This window comes from Engystomops pustulosus, chromosome 6, assembly GCF_040894005.1.
Source record: "Engystomops pustulosus chromosome 6, aEngPut4.maternal, whole genome shotgun sequence".
Classification (NCBI taxonomy): domain Eukaryota; kingdom Metazoa; phylum Chordata; class Amphibia; order Anura; family Leptodactylidae; genus Engystomops; species Engystomops pustulosus.
Window position 1 is genome coordinate 85,028,194 of NC_092416.1, and position 18,433 is coordinate 85,046,626.

The following is an 18,433-nucleotide window of genomic DNA, read 5'->3' on the forward strand; positions in this document are numbered from 1 at the left end:
CTTTCTGTAGCTTCTCTGTTTTAAGGCCATGTTGTGACTTATACAAAGCTAACACAATGACAATTAGCATAAACATTCAGTTTATATGAGAACAAGGTATCTGGGAGAAACAGTGGATGGTTCATCAACATTTTGGGAGAATGTCTTAAAGGGGAGATTTTGGTATATTCAAGATGGCCTATGCCATGGCATTGCAGTATTCTATCACATTTTCACGCCCATATGCAGATGATTTTCAGTGTTTTATATATACACGGCTAAGCACTAATAAACATTGTGAGTTTGTATTTTCTAAGAGACTGGAGTGTCTGCTCTCATCCCAGTACCGGTAGCCATTTTTGGCTACAACAGTTAATCTGGAAGTCACCTTACAACTGATAATGTCTGTTTGAGCCCTACATAAAGATCTTTTACAGTAACAACCTGTAAAGCCAGAATACAAAGAAACTATGACAAAGCCCCCAAGAGACCTTCCTGGGGTCAACCAAGGGGTTAAGGGGTTAAATCTAACTTATGATATTGATGACCTATCATTGGTTATTTATGAGTATCTTGACATTAGAAACTACTTCAACATAAAAGGCCAGCTAAGCCTTCCACCTCTCTACAGTACAAAAGAGCAGCATTGGCTTGTAAAACAGAAATATAACATTTGGATCTCTGGACCAAAATGATCATTGGCTATGAAACTCAGCATCTCATGTTCCACCTTATTTGTGCAACTTACATAATGGCCCAAGCATTTTTATTATGTCAGAAGATGGTAGAAAATCTGTGTGGGTCATTTTTTAACAGTTTTTAGGTGTATAAGCATGAGGTTGATGTTGAAATATAGCACAGGATTAATATTTGTAAATTACAAATAGTTATATATACCCATGTATATCCTCAATCCTTCCATTTAGAGGCATAATATAAGGCCCTGGATCTTTCATGAACTGAGACACTCATTTGGGGACATGTACTAAAAGTAGTGCAAACTGCACTTAATGCAGTTTGCCTGTGTAGTGTGCAAAGGGCGCCAGATTCATGATTTCTGGTGCCCATTTTTCATGAATCTGGCGCTCCCTGCACAGCCCTGACAGAGTGCACCAACTTTTTTTAGGTGTACCTTTAACATAGTGCTCGTGACACACTTCTGTCGGCATGATAAATCTGGCACATGGTCCAACTGAGCACTGGGACGTCCGCTAATTTGTGTTGCATGATGCTTAGTGCAGCAGTGCCAAAAAGGGTCGCGTGCAACACAAATGTAGTGCAGACACTTCTTAAATACATGTGAAGCTAAAAGAACGTGCAAAGTCAGCAGAAAACTGTTTACATTAGTAAATGTGCCCCATTGTATGTTATTTTTTTTTTTGCCTCATTTGATTAATTTGAAGTAAATTTCCTGAGGCCTCATGCACATGACTGTAATATGGGCTGATGTCAGATGTGCTATGTGCCATTATTTGCAGTCCAGATGATATCCACCCATGTCAATTGTGTCAATACTGTCTTCTTGTGTGGCAGAGAAATACATAATTTTTATTTGTTGGTATTAACCTTGTAAATAATAAAGCCCAGCTACCTGGCTACTTTTTATCCACATTTAATAATTCCCATATCACTCTTGACAAGAAACCTAGAAGATGCTTATATATTGCATGATAATTGGGGTAGAGGGAACTAGTCAATTGTTGTCTATGAGGTCACAATCCACTCACTTGTTATTTGCATAACTTTCTTTCTTGTACAATGTTAATAGTGGTCAATCGACAACTGTTTTAGTAAATGTTCTTACCTCCATGACAAGTTTGTTCCCTCTGTATACTGTGTTATTATTCACCATACTGACGATGGCCACTCCCAGGTTACATCTGATGCCAAAAGAGATACAGAACCCAAGTCCACTCATGATGGCAATAATGTAACGTCGGGGCAATCCAAAGCATGTACAGTCTACAACAGGCTGGCGTTTTTCGGTCTTTACCACAGGCCTTCCTTCTTCTGTCAACTCGATTGTTTCCGTGTTTGTTTGCCGCTTTTCCAATATCCTGCAGAAATCAATATATATTAGTATGATTACTGTGATTCTGGTAAAAAAAAAGACATTGCAGACATTGGAAAAAATGCTGAATATTATACTTTTCTTGAACATAAAGTAGAGCAAGTATTCTTAATCCCTCTATTTAGAGGTGTAAATAACCCATTGATTTAGCACTAGCAGCCTTGCTATGCCCTAAAAAGTTATAGGGACAAGCCTCAGGGCATGTTTTATATATATACAGAGAGAGTGAGACTGGGACAAGTTCATCCGATAATGTAGAGAAAAAAAAAGACACTTGGCTCTTCTTGACTACTGGAGAAGGTGCTTGCATTCTTTCCCAAAAACTGTCATACTTTATGGTGTTTGACAGTCTACCCCCATTCATCCTATTTGCCATAAAGCACAGATACCTTGCTGTATGCTCCATAAAGGCAATATGGCATCCAGCCACTAAACAAAGAAAGAAGCTGTCCTCTGGCTCTGGTATTGTCCTGACTCTTGCCCTAGAGGCAGCCACAATAAGTTACTTAGTTGGGATCTCAGGTGTAGAATCCCCATTCTAATGATACCCTAGGTCAGTGGTGGCGAACCTATGGAACTGGTGCCGGAGGTGGCACTCAGAGCCTTTGCTGTGGGCACCCAGGCCTTCACCCCAGACAGGACTCAAGGTTTCCTCCTGTGGTCCAAGACAGCTCAGGATGTGCCATGCTCAGCGCTATTTTAAAGCAACATCATTGGCTGCCAGGACTACAGGAGGAACAAGAAAATGTGGATAGAGATGGATTGTCATTAGAATTCCTGCACCGGGTCTCCTGATTCTTCCTCTTCGGGGGACCCTGAAGGTAAGTTACAATCCAAATTTCTCCATCTTCTTTCTATTGTATTGGTGTCCTCAGGATGCAAATATAATTGAAACCAATATAATTGGAATCAATAAATAATCGCTTGAATTGGCATATCAGCACTTATGGGGGGGTTTTGGTTGTAGTTTGGGCACTCTGTCTCTAAAAGGTTTGCCATCACTAACCTAGGTCTTCAATAGCAAGAAGCTAGGAAACTATTTATAAAAGATGAAATGGAATCTAATGTTGCTCCATAGAGTGTGCTTGTACACACCAAAAGATGCATAGATCTATATCATATGTATTGGTGACAGAATAATTTAATACAAAATTTATTATGATGTTTAAGGGATGGGAACAGCATACATTGTTTTCTAAGTTATTCAAAATACTCTTTTTATTGAATATTAAATATTGTAATCAATAATTCTAATAGTATGTATGCCCAGTAAGCTTAGTGAAATGTACATGTTTCAGCAGCCATTTTGTAACTCCCTTACTATGGAACATAAAATGGTTCTCTAATCATTTCTGAATGACAAGTTTGGAGATGTTAACTTTTCTGCTTTATTTCAATGTTTAAAAATGGCTCATTAACAGCTGTGAAATCTTTCACTTCCACATTATAGCTGAGAAAAAGAACCTGAAAATCAGCAAAAAAAAATTATCACCTCTCTCCAATCAACTATTTATAAAGCAGATTAAAGAGGAAGGAGTCTATCCTATGAACAGATCTCTCTTATTTACTTTCCCTACACATCCCTACACATTTTACATCTAAGGAATCTAATAATTAATTACATATAATATAATTGTAGTCTATTAATACACAAATATATCTAAGGAAGCAAAAGAAAATCAATTACATAGTTCCATATTACTCTATTCCATTTGTTACATATTTGACTATTCATTCATACTATCTATATATGCAGTAATCACCCTACTCTTCTGTCCCTGGACCCCTGCCAATGTATGTATGTATTTAGTCCTTCCTTTATACAGGAAATGCAGATCAGCCAGGCACTGACTGGTCACTTATACAGTCTTGAAAATCTACAGGTACAGGCCTAAGCAGAGGTGACATTTTATTTTGTGTCTTTGACAGAAAATATTTACAATTTTGGAATATTTAGCACTCATATACTAAAAACTACAAAATGGCGTGTGTTAGCCACAAAATGGCAGTTCGTTTACGGCTCCCAATGAGGTCTATTGTGCACAGGAAAACGCTACACCATAACCAAGCCGGATATGGTTACCCAAATAGATATGGTTCTAACAGTTTGTAGAGAATTAAACACCATCTGTTATAAATAGTTGTTAATGACCGAGTACTGTAAATGACATATTTCTCTAGCATTATCTCAGGAAACCTGATGCTTACATGCTTAAGATGCTTACATGAAGATAATGAAGAGTTAACTATGTTTGTACAGTATATTTACATATGTCTTGCTTTGACTCTGCCTCCTCAGGTATGCTGCATTTTTTAATAACATGCAATTGAATCAATTATGTATATACATATAAAAAAAACTTCAAATAGTCATATGCAAATGAGCTAAAAAAAAAGTTCAAGAGAAAGCCTGGGAAGGAGTCACGCTGAGAGACTGGAGGGGGAGAAACACTATACCTATAAAAATCATCTCTAAAGTCTAAGAAAAAAGAGCGAGGTGTCATGTTTTCCCCCTATTCCGGGGTGGCTCCTCCTTTCAGCTCTGACCTCTGTTGGTAATGGTTAGTAGTGAAGTCACGTTCACAGCATACACTATTACAGACTGCAGCTTGTAGCTGGCGTGTCCTGTTGATGAAACATCACAAAACATCCTCTGAATTCCAACAGCGACCGACATGACAGAAAGATCAACGCTGGATTGGAGTTAAGGAAGGAGGTATTAGTGCTATTGTTTTTTTTACAACCAAAAGTGTATTGAATACCTGTAACGAGAAGTAAAGAATTCCAAAAAGAAAGAGATGACTAGTTGATTCATCCATCTAATTAAGTATACTGTGACTACAGTATTTTTTAAGTTAGAAATAGTGTAAATTTTGTTAAATGGGCATCATCAACCCCTTTTTAAAATAGAAGATGGTGCAGCGATTTTCTGGTCACAGCAATAATAAGCTGGCCGTGCAATTTATAAAATAATATCATCTATGACTAACGATCCAGAAGGATCAGAAATGCAGCTTTCCCTGTGACAAAGAAATAAAAGATTTACAGTTTCACAGAAGGATGACAGTGTGGGCCATATTATTGCTTCTAAAAATGTATAAAATATGCAAATATTTCTTCCAGGATGAGATAAGAAAAACTTTGCTTCTCGGGCCTTGTAAGGCAGACCATGACTTTTTCAGAAAACCAGGATATCTATTCCATGAGGTACATACTCCGAAATGTGGACAGCACTATTTCTATGTGTAGGATAGCACAGATAGCACATCTCATCAGCACAGTGTAGGAAACTGATTTGTAGACTCCCTAGTGGAGCATGAATGGCTTTTAAATCTCCCAACAGAGCATGAGTCACTGTTGTATAGTGTCTGCCTGTTCTAGCTATTATAGTAAACTGAACACTTACTGCTGGGTTCATCTCGAGGGGCCCAGGTATGGAATACTCTTTGATCACATTATTGTTGGTATCCTACCAAACAAAAATGTAGTGTTCAAAGGGGGCAAGGCATGTCGTATTCCTTAGTGGTTAACTTATCATTGTGACCCAAATGTATTTGGCCGCTGCCTGTCTGGAAACAAAGACCAGGAAAACAGCAGCAACTCTAGCACAGGATCATTGGAAAAATAATAGGAAAGTAATGATAGTGTAATTGTTTTGCAACATTTGCTGCAGTTTAGATTTTTTTCTTTAAATCTGAATTGACCCATTTAAGAATGAGCAGCTAGTTACAGCTCCTAAATGCCTATAAATATCTTCAGAATATTTGACTCCAGTTCCCTGTCAATTCCTGACATTTCTCGTCTTGTTTAGTCAGCAGCTCTCAGATGGAGTTGTTAATTGAGTGTTTCATTATTTTTTCTCTTGCAGGGGGTCCTGCGTTGCAGGGAGTGTGAACATATGGCGCTGGCACTAAGATCTTCAGGATGTGGAGAAGAAGTGTAACAAGCCCCCACTCTCATGAAATATGCATAAGAACAGCCAGCAAGCCCCCACCCATCCTATAAATAAATGATCTCACATGGAGGTAGGGGGGCTGCTCCTATACCTCAGAACCAAGATCTCCTTTTATAAGGTTCTATTGTAAGAAGCAACATTGTCACTGGACCCTGGGCATCCAGCCTAATCTAACCCCAGATTGCAACATGACATATCCCAGAGGTTGGAACACAGGATTACTAATGTACTGTCTAATGAACTGGAATTAGAACGGCAGCAAACTGGTACAGCAGTCTGTGTTCTAGAGCAGTGACAGGGGAAACGAATACTAATTGGAATGGGGACTGTAGACAGCAGCTCCCAAGTCTCCCTTTTAATTTTGCTATGGAAAGATTGATAATTGCCTGTAATGTAGAGTTTCCCAATTCACGGCTCTGCAGCTGTCGCTAAACTACGACTCTCGTGTTATGCCAGAGAGTCTTTGAGTGCAGGAACATAGCTGTAATATGATGTACAAAATGGTATTGTCATCTGCTGGTGGCTCAGTGGTTAGCAACACAGAAGTGGAAGGCTGGGATTAAGTGTGATCAAGGACAACATGTGCGTGGAGGTAGCACTTTTTCCACACACTTTGGTTTTCTCTAAAATATACTGATCCTACAGGTCTATTGTCTTCCTGGAAAATGGCCACAATGTGCATGGCAAGTTCAAAGATCTAGCTATGGTTATTACCTATTTTCACAGAAAAGCAAAAGTATACCTACTCCTTCCTTACAGTATAACCTCATTTCAAACTACAGTACATACTATAGTGAGAGACACTGTGGATCTAAGACTTAAAGGCATTTACAGTACACCCTATTCATAGGGATATGACTCTCTTTCTAAAACTATACCTTAAGAGGACTGGGTTCAGCTTAATGTTGCCCTTTCCAGTACTGTTTTTGGATGTATCTTCTCTTATCTCTCTTATTGTATGCAGATATCAAAGTGATAAAGTGTACATATAACCATGCAATTTTAACGAAAGATTGGACCAATTGTCAGGCAGAGTGTTTTGATAAGGTAAGTACAAAAACCGTCCTAGGACGGCATAAGAGGGCCCATATCCTGACAATAGAAAGATATCAGCTAAAACTTAGCTTTTATTGATTATAGGAATAAAAAGAATAACCACTATAGTGATCCGATCCCAACCTTGTACAGAAACCTGTATTAGCCCGACCCCTGATGAAGCCAGGTCACTGGCGAAACATGTCGGGGGGCTAATCTCTTCCTTTATTTTTATACTGCAGTGTACCTAGTGGGAGGTGTTACCTTTGTACTGCTGGCTGGTTAAGACTAGGGTTTTGTTGTGACAACCACAACAGGTTTCTGTACAAGGTTGGGATCGGATCGATCCCTGACCACAGGAATCAATGCATGGGTTTAAATGATAATAACTCATAGCATTCAGGTTTGTATCATCGCAATACTAGCTAATACAATCCACCAGCTACGATAACAGCAAACCTCATACTTAACACCTATACCGGTTAGGGTGGCTACCCGCTCCCCCTCATCCTACAGGGGGCCGTCTCTCCAGCCAATCTCTAACGTTACTATTAGCCTCTAATACGACTTTACAAACATAGGACACCTCTCCTAGGACATCTGTGTTTTTAATATATCATTCTTGATTTGAACACTATAGTGGTTATTCTTTTTATTCCTATAATCAATAAAAGCTAAGTTTTAGCTGATATCTTTCTATTGTCAGGATATGGGCCCTCTTATGCCTCCTAGGACGGTTTTTGTACTTACCATATAACCATGCTGCACAGCGTTCTACTTATAGAATAGGTGGTAAATCTCAATCATGAGAATGGAGGTGTACTGTTTCACACACTTACCATTTTATTCACTATGGAACTGTCAGAGATGACCAGATCTTGAGGGTACTATCGATGATGATATAGGGATAATCTCTTAATCTTAAAAGACATCTACCACGAACATCAAGGATTGTACACCAATTACATTGACATACTGGTGTGCCCCCCCCCCCTGACAGGATGAGCTCTTCTTTTAGCCATTCATGTTCTTGTTTTTAAGAAACACATTATGCAAATTAGCCTGAGGGGCTCTGGGCTCTATTGGTGTTAATGGAGCTTTTAGCCTGTCAAGCTCATTTGCATAATATATATTCCTTTTTTTTCTCAAAGCAGGGGTATAAGAAGGTTACAGTGGTATTTCCATGAAGACACGATTCTTAAATATGCTCAGGATAGCAAAATAACTCATTCTTTAGCTCACTGTTATTAACAAAACTACAGCATTTCACAGATATAATTCCAGTTCTATCACTCCTGGTGTAAACAATTCAAGTTGCCCCACAATCCAACCATTATTCTTCTGTCTTTAGAGTCGGGAAGACATAATGGGGCAGATTTACCAAGCTGTCTAAGAATAAGAATGTTCTTATTTGCCCATGGCAGCCAATTACAGTTAAGCTTTCATTTTACCAGTGCTCATGAATATTTTAAAGGGAGGCTGTAATTGCTTGCATTCTTACTCTTAGACAGCTTGATAAATCTTCCCCATTGTTCTACTGTCTGGTGCTGCACTGAGCTTTTTTCTGCCTCTAACCCTTGGATTCCAGGATGAGCTCACACATGGGCACTTCCTGCCAGCGAACAGCATCGTGAGGAGAGTAAATCTACAAGCTACAGATAGATAAGGTCTTTATCCAGGGGAGGGGGAGGGAGGCACAGCAGAGTTGACAGTATATATTGTGGCTGAGATAGCAGAGCTGAGAATGTAATTCTGTGTTATATGCATCTCATGGATCTCATAATCTCGCATCTGTCTTTCTGTGTCAGATAATAGTGAATGATCAAATGCTAAATGAAAGTGTATATAAACCTGATCTAACCACATTGTCAGCACACAGCATCTCACAGCACTAGGAATCATGAAGTGTCTGCTTAGAGAGTCCCCGCTCACATTCTGAAATGACCATCACTGAGTGATTGGAGCTAAAACAGAAATAAAACTGAGTAAAATTGACATGCAAGGGGTTAAAAATTATCTTTATTGTGTAAACATTACTAAGGGAGTGAAATTTTAGAATTTTCTTTCATGGGCAAACCCCTTTAAAGAACAGCATATCCTGTCAGAGGGGGGCACATTGTCCTCGTGCATGCTTTTGCTGTTAACTCTCTTTAATTTTTTGTCAATTTTACTTTATTGTGCACAATAAAAAAATCTGAAACTTGTAGTGTCAATTGTTTTATTGACTGGATAATTATACAAAAAAACACTAATGTGGCTACACCCTAAAAGCTGAATGATATACTACAATACTCTACACTAGATGGATTCTTTCACTTTGGACTGTATTTTTTGTATACGATAAAGAAATACAGCTTTCTAATATGTAATTTTACATTTAATTCATGATTGTCAGCAGCATTTTCACTATAAACAACACTATCAGATAGGGTTTGGAATATCTTATTCATCATTACATCACACTTTCATGTAGTAAAATCCCAGTTTTATTCAAGTTAGCTAAAAATAGTCATATTATGTCTATGAATAGTCACATTAAGAGTCTGAAGAGGGGATCATCACTTCAGACGGCACTATATTGGGCTCTATAGCACCAAGAAACATGTGAGAAGTATAAGCAGTATTCCAGCTGCTCAACTCCATGCAAAACTTGTGGCAGCCCCCCCACCCCCATAATAATGTATGGTTCATTGCACTTGTCTGCTCAAAAGGAGTCTTCATGGACCCATTTTCCTTCTGTGCCCAAATCATACTATCTATCCCCTAAGTTATGTGCCTGAGAATAAGGTTTATACCAATTAACTTAATACAAAGAAAAAGTTCCATTCACTCACATATGCCTACAATGTGCATGTGAACCGGCTGACATCAGTGGTGGAAGCCATACTCTAAGCATTAATAGGGCTGTCTCTCAATATTAGCCACAGATATATGTCTGAGCATATGGACATCTTATAAGAGAGGTCCCCTACATGGGACATAATGGACAAGAGTCATCCTTGTTACACGATTGTCCATTTATTTGAATGGCCATAATGTGACAACATGCATTACTTAGGGATTGTATCACTAAGATAGGGTTTCCGGTGGATGGTTCAAAGGATACAAAACCATCTAACACTTGGCCAGACGAAGTCACCCATAGCAATATTAAATTCTTTACCAGATTTCTGCCTTTGTGTTTACACTGCAGCATTTTTTATTTTGTACGTTCTGTTTATGCTGCTTTAAGCAATCTATAGCTTTCAGATGGATATGGCAGGAGCTTTTGTAATATCGAACAGCATGTTTGCTGATTCCATACAGAAACAGATCATCCTTCCATTTCCTTTATCGACCATATGAAATCCATGATCTGTTATTTCCAATACTAATGACCATGAATCATAGGTTGGTCAAGGTCAGAACAACAATCCATTGGGAACTGTTTTCAAATGTCATACAGGGTTATGCTTATTTTCCAATCATATTAAGAGACATAAAGAAAATGTCATAGAACATGACCATTGTCTTTTTAAGAATAATTAAAATTGATCTCCAGGCAACCCACTGGGCATGAATGGGCAAAGAAGAGGGCCAAGATATATCCTACATTTTTTATAAAAAATAAAGTGGTGAAACAGGAGGAAGCTTGACTGCAAGATCAATCTATAAAAAGGTAAGCAAATAAACATGCATTACTATACATTATAGGTGATATTATTTTTTGTTTCTACTTGAGCCTTTTTAAGCAATTGAGACCTTTTTTGCACCTATTTTGCAACTATTTCAACGGTTGCACAAAATTTGAGCAAAACCTTAGAGTTAGCAAGATTCTTTCATGAAAGTTGGGAAAAAAAGTACAAATTGTACCACAAAAAACAAACAATCATGAGATTGAACACATTTAAAAAAAAACATTATGATAAAAAGCACCAAAACAAATACCGGGAAAGAAAAATAAACAATATACGACTAACAATGTTTTCCTTAATGATTTAAGGCCCTGATTGATGCAGATATAAATTTTATGATCTTTACAGTTTTACAGTATATGTAATTTGGCATCCCTTTCTCTCCAAAGTACACCATACCATGCAAGTTGTTTTCTGTTTCAGGCTATGTTCACATGATACCCAAGCATCCTAACACGTGTATACTCATGTGTATACTTATGTACTCTTGTCTATGTATAAGACAAGATTAATACTCAAGTATATTTTTAAAAAAAGCAACGTTAGTACCCTCCAGCACTGATCTCCGCATCTTCTTCTCCCCGCAGCACTTTCAGACTTCTTTTGTGTCCATCATATAAGTGGATCAGTTCCTTATAATGTACTGAGCAGTATAAAGCCTATCTTTAAAATGTATGTACCATAACATAAAGGTCCATAACAACTTCTGTATTTATTATTATTTTTATTTAGTGATAGAGATTAATTTATTTCTATGGTGCTGTATGCATATACATAGCATATAAATAATCACAAATAAGTACAAAAACTAGATTGAACTGGTACAAGTGGAAGGATTGTGGATTGTGATAATTATGATTTTGTATGTACCTGTATTTGCTGTATATGTTTCTACTGGATTTTCCGTGCATTTTAAAAAATAAGTGTAAATTTATAATAATATGAAATCCTATTATGTGCAACCACTGATGTCAGAACAGCTCCCTAATAATTGAATCATTTGCTTACCCTGCTGACAGGCTGACAGTCATCAAAATAAGGAGGGAACTGATCCCTAAGCAGATTTGAAACTAGATTTAAGTGACATTTATGAAAAAGAATTGAACCACTTGGTATGTGGCTACTGTTGCTAATATATCTCACCCCAACTCCACAGTCTGCATACTGCATACTTTAAATATTACCAAAAGTCTCAATTTTTGGAAGTGTTCTATAAACACTTGTTCCTAAAATGTATTAAAATTCATGATATATTTGTAGCGCAGTTCTGGCACAAGAAAGTGGTATAAACTAAACCAACCATGAGGTGGCAAATTGGAGGCACATTTATCATACTCTGGTGATATCTGTGCCAGCATATGATGGTGCCCCCACCACCTGGCAGCCGTCTGATAAATCTTGGCGTGCACCTGTGATGTGCTGCACCAGCGCAGCACTTCTACGCAAGTCTGACATGTTCCGGTGCAGGATATAGACAGAGTTCAGGGGCGGGACAGGAAACCTCCAATGCTGGCCCATTGCAGAGGGCGAAGTAATCACAATTCCCAGCTTGATGTCTATCAACCTACGGCAAATCTATCACACAGCATCTGCCTCCTATCTGAAGATGGCCCAGCCACTGCTGAACTATCCCCTGCCATAGTGATGACACCCGGACATCATTGCTTATCAATAAATTGTTGTTATTATGTTTTATTAAGTAACCATAGTTACTGCAAAGATCAAAGAGCCTTAGAGGACCAAAAAGTCTCAATGCCCCAAAATAGGAGACTGTTTTCTGATATTGTTTTACTAAATTTTAAATATTTTAGATTGTTAGCAGTTGCAATACTGCCTGGTAATTAAAAAGCATGTCAGCTTTCTTCCAGCAATAGTACCGCACCTGTTTACAGGTTATGCGTGGTATTGAAGTTTATCCCTGTTTACTTCAACTTGGGTTGCGGTATCACATACAACCTTTTTTTTTGGGATGAAGCAGACAAGTTTTTTTCTACTCCCTTAAAGATGACCTATAAATCACCTATATAAGCTCAAGTATTCAGGGGCGTAACTAGGAGAGCTTGGGCCCCATAGCAGATTTCTGCATGGGGCCCCCCTTCCCCTTAAAAAAAAAAACATATTGGTACAGACACGTACGTACATATACATTTATACACTAATACATACATGAGTTATACAAACTCATACAATATATACACATGCAATTTGCACACATACTGTATAGTGCATACACATTATATACTATATATATATATATATATATATATATACACAGTATACACTCACCGTATATACACACGGTTATTTAGGTGGTTAGTTAACATATGCTAGCGCAGCCGCATGCATCAAGAGCCTTCGGCCTCTTGATGTATCCGGCGGGATGCTGGGGAGTGTCTATCTCTACGGCAGGCACGGCCTGGCATAGAAATAAACGCAGCCAGCGAATTTTCACATATGAAAGTTTGCCAGCAGCAGAAAGTGCACAGGCGGGGGCACAGGAACGTCCCGCACCGCCCCACTTCCCGCCGCCCAGATGCGCCCCACCACATCCCACTGGCGTGAAGGTGGTGGATTGGCGCGTTAGGGTGCAAAAGTCCTGATAAATACCCCCCATATGTACATACAGCATAAACACATATACAGTATATACAGCATTTATGCATGTACTGCATATACATACAGCATATATACAAATACAGTATATACAGCATCTATATGCTGTATATGCTGTATACTCCGTAAACATACAGCATATATACACATACAGCATACACAGCATCTATGCATGTACTGCGTATACATACAGCATATATACAAATACAGCATATACAGCATCTATGCATATACTGCGTATACATACAGCATATATACACATACAGCATATACAGCATCTATGCATATACTGCATATACATACAGCATATATACATATACAGTATATACAGCATCTATGCATATACTGTGTATACATACAGCATATATACATATACAGTATATACAGCATCTATGCATATACTGTGTATACATACAGCATATATACACATTCATACAGAAAATATACACATATATACATACACACCATATACACTGATACAGAATATACATACTCATACAGCAGATGCACACATACAGCATAAGCATATATACACACACATATACGGTACATACATACATATACACACATATACATACATACATATACACAAACATACATATATATAAATGCACAGATAAAATTTGTAACCTGGCGGGCGGGCTTTCGGGAGAGGTGGAGCGTCTCCATGAATTTTGGGCAGTAGCGGTGTCCTGCCGGGGGTGAGGGGGATGTGGGACATGACTGTAGTCGGGCGGTAAGCGAGTAGGGAGATGTGCCGGCGGGCGGCTGATGGAGGCGGGCCGAAGGACCCACCGACAGGCAGGTAGGGGGACATGCCGGCGGGGGGACATGCCGTTGGGCGGGGGGACATGCCGGTGGGCGGACAGGAGGATGTGGAGGCAGGTGGGTGGGGGATTGTGGAGGCGGGCGGGCAGGAAGACTTGCTGGTGGGCGGTCAGGGGATCGTGGAGGCGCTACGGCTGCTACGGCTGTTGTTACGCCACTGCAAGTATCTGAACATTGTAATCCTCTCCACTGTCAGAGAAGAGGCGCTGGAGCTGAGGAGTGGCAGTGTGTTATGACAATCTTCTCAGCGTCTCAGTAAGGCCTCCGGCACACAATTGTCTGCTGCCCGTGAAAACAGAGCCATATACAGGCCCTAACCCAGAGACAACACACTTTGTACCCAAGGGAAGTCCTTGCATTATACCGAAATATGATGCAAGGACTTCCAATCTGCTGCAGTGCTTGAGTTGTAACAGTTAATACAGTGTTGGTGATGAAGGCTGAAGAAAATTTAGGTATAATGCAATGACTCCCTTTCTGTACAAGGTGTGCTATCCATGGGATCAGGCCGAAATACATCAAGAGAAGATTATTATAACACACACCCCCTGATAAATGGATACACACACCCCCGTTACAATGGATACAAGGACTGATAGCTCAGCAACTATGGGAAAGGAAATTCTACCCAGCTCCTATATTATTGTATGTTCACTGACAAATGTGAGGTGGTGAAAGGTCTTTACCCAGAGTTAAGGGTTCACACTGATATTTTGCAGCCAGTGGCGTAACAACAGCCGTAGCGTCCGTAGCGGTTGCTACGGGGCCCCTGCTGCTAGGGGGCCCGGGATGGACGTGAACCCAAAATTAAGTACTATTCTCCCCTGCCTGTGAACAGCACAGCAGTAATGCCTGCTGTGCTAAACATAGAGCCGCCCACCTGTGTCGGCCACCCACTCTCCCGCCTCCGGTGACAGTCGGCAATACATCCTCGCCACCGGCACGTGCCCCTGCCCGCCTGCCGCCCGCCTCCATATCCTCCTACCTAAAAGCCCGCCTTCACGATCCCCTGACTGCCCACCAGCAAGTCTTCCTGCCCGCCCGCCTCCACAATCCCCCACCCACCTGCCTCCACATCCTCCTACCCAACCACCCGCCTCCACCTGTCCGCCCCCCGGCATGTCCCCCCGCCCACCGGCACGTCCCCCTACCTGCCTGTCGGCGCGTCCTTTGGCCCGCCTCCATCAGCCGCCCGCTGGCACATCTCCCTACTCGCTTACTGCCAGACTACAGTCATGTCCCACTACCCCCAAGCCCCCCCCCCCCCCCTCACCCCCGGCAGGACACCGCTACTGCCCAAAATTCATGGAGACGCTCCACCTCTCCCGAAAGCTCGCCCGCCAGGTTACAAATTTTATCTGTGCATTTATATATATGTATGTTTGTGTATATGTATGTATGTATATGTGTGTATATGTATGTATGTACCGTATATGTGTGTGTATATATGCTTATGCTGTATGTGTGCATCTGCTGTATGAGTATGTATATTCTGTATCAGTGTATATGTGTATGTATATATGTGTATATTTTCTGTATGAATGTGTATATATGTTGTGTATATATTGTATGTGTATATATGCTGTATGTATACACAGTATATGCATAGATGCTGTGTATACTGTATATGTATATATGCTGTATGTATACACAGTATATGCATAGCTGCTGTATATACTGTATATGTATATATGCTGTATGTATACGCAGTATAGGCATAGATGCTGTATATGCTGTATGTGTATATATGCTGTATGTATACGCAGTATATGCATAGATGCTGTATATACTGTATTTGTATATATGCTGTATGCATACGCAGTACATGAATAGATGCTGTATATGCTGTATGTGTTTATATGCTGTATGTATACGCAGTATATACATAGATGCTGTATATACTGTATTTGTATATATGCTGTATGTACGCAGTATATGCATAGATGCTGTATATACTGTATTTGTATATATGCTGTATGTACGCAGTATATGCATAGATGCTGTATATACTGTATTTGTATATATGCTGTATGTATACTCAGTATATGCATAGATGCTGTATATACTGTATTTATATATATGCTGTATGTATATGCAGTACATGCATACATGCTGTATATACTGTATATGTGTTTATGCTGTATGTACATATGTGTAGATGCTGTATATACTGTATGTGTATATTCGCTGGCTGCGTTTATTTCTATGCCAGACTGTGACCATATGTTAACTAACCACCTAAATAACCGTGTGTATATACGGTGAGTGTATACTGTGTATATACATATATATACATATATATATATATATATAAAGTATATAACAGGTATGCACTGTACAGTATGTGTGCAAATTGCATGTGTATATATTGTGTGAGTTTGTATAACTCATGTATGTATTAGTGTATAAATGTATATGTTACGTGTCTGTACCAATATGTTTTTTTTTTTTAAGGAATCTTTTTTTATGCAGAAATCTGCTATGGGGCCCAAGCTCTCCTATTTACGCCCCTGTTTGTAGCCCTCTTACAAATAAAAGAGTTCCTGTTCTAGGTCTGTGTCCTACAGATGACATAAGATTCTTCTTATTGAGGAAGGACTATTATTGCTCTGTGATAATACAGTGAGTGACTGTCACTGATTTTTACAATCAGCAGGTATTATGATACATACATACTAAAATCAGCCATATTCACAGAACCTTTATTTCCTCTTGATAATCTTTCGTGCTTTTTCGGATTTCATAGATAATTCCCTAACAGTGAAATGCTTTTCCCATTGGATTACACAGCTAAATGGTAATCTCTAGAAAAGGGCAGCACAGATACAGCAGAAATTTGACTCATTATCCATTAACATGATGTACACATGAAAACATCCACTTTTACATGCATAGAATCTTAGTTCCTTTTGCTTGGAAAGGTCATCTGACAATTAGCTTGGGTGCAAGGGCAACCCCACATTGCAGTCCCATTACACATTATTAGGGGACAATGATTGGTTGCTATGACAGCTGGAAACCTTAAAAAGGTTCCCCAAACTGTTATTCTGCAATATGTTCACAGAATCCTGCAGTACATGAGCAATCAGTCTCTTAGGGTTGAAAAGTCTAAAAATATTCAGTAAATATTCAGTAAACCACATATATAAATAAATACATGAAAAAACCTAAACAGGTTGGGTATTCCTGTCTGAAAATGCACAATCTATTAAAGTGGAACTAATTTCCTCATTCTCTTCCCCATTTTAGTCAATTCCACCACATTTTTAGTTTTTTACAGTTTCCCAGAAAAATACAAGACTTGAGGCAATTTATCAATTTATACATGACTAGTACATGAGAGTAGTGTGCTCCAAAATTCAACAGAGATTGAATTCGGTGTAAGCCCTCAGCCACACAAACATAGATTTTGCTTATTCAACAGAGTACACTGACAAATTAACTTTCTACTGGTTCATACACATGGCCAGGATTATACATATATATATATATATATATATATATATATATATATATATATAACAGGAAATGATTTAACCATTATGTCAAGATACCTGTACAGATGGCACACACAGTGCCATCATCTCTATGATGAATTGTAGATGAATTGATCAATATTGTATTCAAGATATGTCCATCATCATACCATGGGGGACCTTAATCATAGTCTGTTAGACTGTTTTGAGCGTCTTTTAGCGCAAAAATCTGGCGCATCTCGTTAATTAGGCCATTTTCTGGCGCACGGCAAAGTTCGGCACTTAGTGGTTTTGAGTCCCTGCGCCATATCTGACATAGTGAGTGCGCCCTAAACAGATGTTTGCACGGGATCTATCACTATTTTGCGCCTAAAAAGGCACAAAAGAGGCACAGAAAATGCACCTCCTCTGAGCAGATGCACTTCCAAAAAACTTCCCTTTTCATTACTAAAAACATACATTTTAGGTTCCCAAATGAAGAATAACCTCTATGCAACATGAAAAATTCTTCGGAGCAGTTTTAAAATGTAAAATTTCTCCAGTAACGACTTCATCACTTTCTATGGGAACATCTCTTTGAGTGATTATTGACTTATTGTACAGATCTGAGAATATTATCAGACTCAATTTCATGTAAATTACAATAAAAAAGGCAAAGACTCATTTCAGCAAGATTTTTTTTTTTTTTTTTTACATATCTGTAACTTTTTGTCCCTGCAGTTACATCACAATAATAGTTTTTTTGTGCAGAGATGAAGCCCTGAACATTCTGTCATCTTTTCTAAGTCTCCTTTCATTATTG

The 18,433-nt window shown here is 39.1% G+C and overlaps 1 protein-coding gene and 1 long non-coding RNA gene across 2 annotated transcripts in view; one reads left to right on the forward strand and one right to left on the reverse strand.

The window, feature by feature from the left end:
* SLC17A7 (solute carrier family 17 member 7) overlaps positions 1-18,433 on the reverse strand; it is a 69,349-nt gene that overhangs the window by 43,218 nt on the left and 7,698 nt on the right. Inside the window, exon 2 of the mRNA XM_072156889.1 lies at positions 1,784-2,036. Within this exon, the coding sequence (XP_072012990.1) occupies positions 1,784-2,036 (253 nt within the window). The remainder of the gene's footprint in view (positions 1-1,783; positions 2,037-18,433) is intronic.
* LOC140065800 (uncharacterized) lies at positions 4,644-6,997 on the forward strand. Its single transcript, XR_011848054.1, has 3 exons — positions 4,644-4,766; positions 5,174-5,257; positions 5,919-6,997. It is a non-coding gene; the product is annotated as an uncharacterized lncRNA (long non-coding RNA).